This window comes from Phalaenopsis equestris, unplaced genomic scaffold (assembly GCF_001263595.1).
Source record: "Phalaenopsis equestris unplaced genomic scaffold, ASM126359v1 Scaffold000366, whole genome shotgun sequence".
NCBI classification, from domain to species: domain Eukaryota; kingdom Viridiplantae; phylum Streptophyta; class Magnoliopsida; order Asparagales; family Orchidaceae; genus Phalaenopsis; species Phalaenopsis equestris.
Window position 1 is genome coordinate 91,274 of NW_018164808.1, and position 4,558 is coordinate 95,831.

The following is a 4,558-nucleotide window of genomic DNA, read 5'->3' on the forward strand; positions in this document are numbered from 1 at the left end:
TTTAGGTATGATTGAGGTTGATGCAGAGAAAGTGACCGATGTCTCTCATGTTTCTTTAGGGGCTGTTTGAGTGATTGAATGACCCTATATATAAGAGTTTGGTTGTTTTCTGTGATAAGAAGATCATCAAAATATAGAAGTATCCAAATAATTTTTCTCTCCTCATCATATATGTTGAGTGATGAGTAGGTAGAGTTGGGGTGAAAATTGAAATTTTGTAAGAGTTGAGATAGAGTGTCGAACCATTGTCTCGGGGCTTGTATGAGCCCGTAGAGTGATTTATATAGAGGAGGTGCATGACGTTAGGACGAGTTTAGCATATGAATCATTAAGGTTGTTGCACAAAGATTTTGTCTGGGAGAAATAACAAAATATTATTTGAGAAAAAACAAAAGGAGAATTCTATGTTACAAAATTAGCTTTGCTAAAGTCTTGTTTGAATAAGATGTGAACCTCATTCAAACACGATTTGAACCTACTTAACTATAACTTTAAATTCGTGTATTTATAAATGTACTCATGAAAATAAGTTAAATTATAGGAGACTAATATAAAAATAGGAATAGAGATTTCTACCGGGGAAGAAATGTGATAAAAAATTATGACTTTTTATTAATGAGTCAACTATTTTTTAATGTCAATTTTTTTAAATCTATAATTATACTCATGGAGACATATTCTTCATTATTTTTTTTTCCTTTCATGTGCATTAGCTGTACCCTTAAACCAACCACGTTTAACTCAGTGCCACTTACGAGGTAAGTTCATGTATGTAAGAGTAAGTTCCTTATATATATAGCTTGTGTGTTTCAGGATAAGCTGTTTATCCTGAAACGCAGCCCCCCAGGCCGACCTCAGGGGCCCACCCGCGGCATGCGTTTAGGTAAATACTCAAACGCAGTTTCGGATAAGCTGGAGAAATGCGCGAACCAAACAGTACGGCGACGTTTTGAAAACGCCGCCGTTTTGAAAACGATGCCCGTACTTTAAGCTGCCCCAAACAGACCCTAAGATGTGTTAAATCATTGTGTATATTTATATAAGAAATAAAAGTCATTGTGATTTTTTATTTAAATTAAAATTAAAATTAAGGATATACATTTAATAGATATTTTTAGGAATTAAAGTTGACATTTTACTGTTTTTAACGGAGAATTGTGTGTGTGTACGTGCGCGCGCGCACACGCGTGTTGGGAAACAATATAAAAATTAAAAAAAATAACAATAATACAATTATTATCTCAAAATTTGTGCAACTTCTTTACCGTACCGCCTCAACGTCTTTATACAAATGTACAAATTATCAAACAAACTAAATACTCATGTAATTTTTTCCAATAAAATAAAAAAAATTATCAATTAAGTGCACTATGCCTTTTATTTATCCGCTTGTTTTTGCTCTGAATAGAATTGCGGTGACTTTCGGTTCAAGAAAAAGAAAAAAAGGCTTAAGCTCTACCTTGGATTTCGTAAAATTTTTCAATTATAACTAACAAGAATAAGCCACAAAATGATATAATTTCTTTTGAAATATATATTTATCTATTAATATCTAATTCTCTAAAGTCACTCAATATATATACATAATGTGGTACCCACTCATGTAATAATAATGGGAGGGTAATAAAATAGATATTTATTATATGTGATATATATATATATATATATTTCAAAATAAAAATATATATTAGGAGAATGCAAAGTAATTTATTATTTTTTATTTTGAAAAAATAAAGGGGCATTTACATATGTACCAACCAATTCTTACGTAGTTACATATCTAATTGACAATCTTTACTCTTTACATTTATACAACCCAAAGATTTCATAACAATTAGGAAGATATTTTTTAGTGTTAATTTAGTCAAATCTCAAAGCATACCATTGAGGAAATTAATTTTATTTAGATACCTCATCTATCTGTGAAACGTTATTTGAAAGAAAGATTTAAATGCATGCCGTTTAATTCCAATATATTTGCATCCCTAACAACTATACTTTAATTTTCAAATATATGTTATCTTATATTTCACTATTTCAATCACTATTTTAAAAAGTTAAAATAGTGTCAATTTTTTTATGAGACGTGAAAGATTTTAGTATAAATTTATAAAATGAAGTTGGGTGTTAGATATGTAAATACATGGAATTAGGATGTGCTTCAGCTTATGAAACTTAACGAAAAGATGAATTTTATTTATGAGCCAAAAATTATTTCTGTAAGAAATTACTATATCTATATATATATAGAGAGAGAGAGAGAGAGAGAGAACCAAAACAAATTAAGAAAATATGATTTATTTATATTATTAACTAAATGATAATAAAAAATAAATAAAAATCAGCTAAAAATATAATTTTTATATTTTAACATTAAGCTTCACATAAATATAATTTAAGAAAAATGAAAGCTTTATGTGAAACTCATATTAATTATAGAAAAGTTTGTTTAAAAATAATCAATAAATGTATTCAAAATAACTAATAACTAAATCTACAATGTTTTTTTATTTAACCTAGCTCAACTAAAAAATAAAGGGGCATTTATTTTAATCACTATTTTAAAAAGTTAAAATAGTGTCAATTTTTTTATGAGACGTGAAAGATTTTAATATAAATTTAAAAAATGAAGTTGGGTGTTAGATATGTAAATACATGGAATTAGGATGTGCTTCAGCTTATCAAACTTAACGAAAAGATGAATTTTATTTATGAGCCAAAAATTCATTCTTTAAGAAATTACTATATATATGTATATGTATGTGTGTATATATATATATCTAAACTTTAAATTAATTTCCTTTTATTTTATGGTTCTCGTGTAAGCAGCAACAGTTTTTATTATTCTTCTAAGAAATTATGAACTTGTTTACTATTTTAAAGTTTCAAAACAATATTTCCGAAGCTAAAGCACGAGAGAATCGGCGTCGTTGAGTGATTAGAGGAATTTGTTCCAACGAGCGGCGGGAGGAGAACACCGCAGAGTTGAATTTTCCTCTCCACTTCAAGAAAATCACATCTTTGCTCGTCTTCAACCTCCGATCATTTCCACACTTTAGAGTTCGCCAGATCAATTAAAGGGATAGCTTTGCACGTCCCCTGTAATCAGTTTTGAGTCCGAAACCACATTGCATCCTTCTCCTCTCCGAAGCCACCTCTGCTTCCGAATGCCTTCCGGAATGTTTACTTTCACCGCCTCTGCTTGCTCCGCCGCAATGGACTGGCTGGCTGGCTGCTGCATTCCTTTCGCCAACATATCCTTTCGCCAACATATGCATAAACCTCAAAATTCCCAATCTCTCAATTCCACTTTTCCAACATTTTCCCCAATTCATCCACCGCCATAACCTCATGCACACCTATGGATGTCAATTGGAATTTCTATCCCGAACCACCATTGAACAAATTCCTGAAGTCTATCCGAATGCCACCCACATCCACAATTTCACTCGCACAAAATGCTAGGAAATATGAAACATCACGCAAGGTGAAACTCCTCTGCAGCTTTGGCGGCAAAGTTATAGACAGTCGTCAACACGAAAATCTACATTATGTTGGCGGACAAACGAGAATCATTGTCTTCCGTCGTGATACCGTCTTTCAAGAGTTTTATTCAAAGATGGAGGATGTCTATGGCGGCCCTGTCCGCATCTGCTTCCAATATCCTAAACAAAGTCTAGACACCCTGATTTCAGTTAACTCTGTTGAGGACTTTGAAAATATGATGGATGAGATAGACGATCTCTCGAAGGCCTCTAGTTGTGGATCAGCTAAGCTTCGAGTATTTCTCTTTCCCCGATTCGGCTTGCAGAAGCATTCAGATAGATTCAAAGGTGCGGCTTCTAATGTTTGCGAGCCGACTTATATTAACAAAAACGACAAAGTATTTGCTTCGGATGCAAATAACACAAACAATTTGAGCAATCAACCTGACACAATAAATGCGAGCAACATAGGGTCACTACAAATGATGCTTGCTCTCTTATTAGGGATTGAGACCCATGAAACTATCAAGGATGGCTTTATGGACATGAAAGCTTGCTATTAAATGACATTGAATCATGTGAAGTTCAAGTATTGAAGAATTCAGTGGTATGTATGCAAACCTTCGCTTATTATTATTTTTAGATTTCATTTCTTTTTCTTCAATGAGTGAAGCGAGCATGAATCATTGATTTATCTTGAAATAAAGTTGGATTTTTTTCCGGGCACTGAAACTATTGAGGATGGCTTGGGCGGAGGCTTCCCAAGCAAACCATACATAAATGCAAGGATGCTATTAAATAAAGTGAACCATGTTAAAGTTTAGGTGTTGGATATATATTTATATATATATATATATATGGATTGAGTGGTATGTTGACAATGACGATGACAAATCAGGGATTGATCTTGAAATAAAGATAGAATTTTTCCTTCTACTATAACTATTGGAGGGTTCTCAGGCAGCCTGTATAGAAATGCAAGGTTCTTTTCAAATAAGGTGAGCCATGTGAAGTTTAAATACATAAGAATTCAGTGGTATGTATGTAAAATGTCCCTTTTTATTTTTTTAGAT

At 32.2% G+C, this 4,558-nt stretch overlaps 1 protein-coding gene across 1 annotated transcript; it reads left to right on the forward strand.

Moving 5' to 3' along the window:
* The first annotated feature begins 3,301 nt into the window (after positions 1-3,301).
* On the forward strand, positions 3,302-4,048 carry LOC110026358. Its single transcript, XM_020727256.1, has one exon. The coding sequence runs from the start codon at positions 3,362-3,364 to the stop codon at positions 4,046-4,048; it is 687 nt and encodes a 228-aa protein (XP_020582915.1). The 5' UTR covers positions 3,302-3,361.
* The last annotated feature ends 510 nt before the right edge of the window (positions 4,049-4,558 follow it).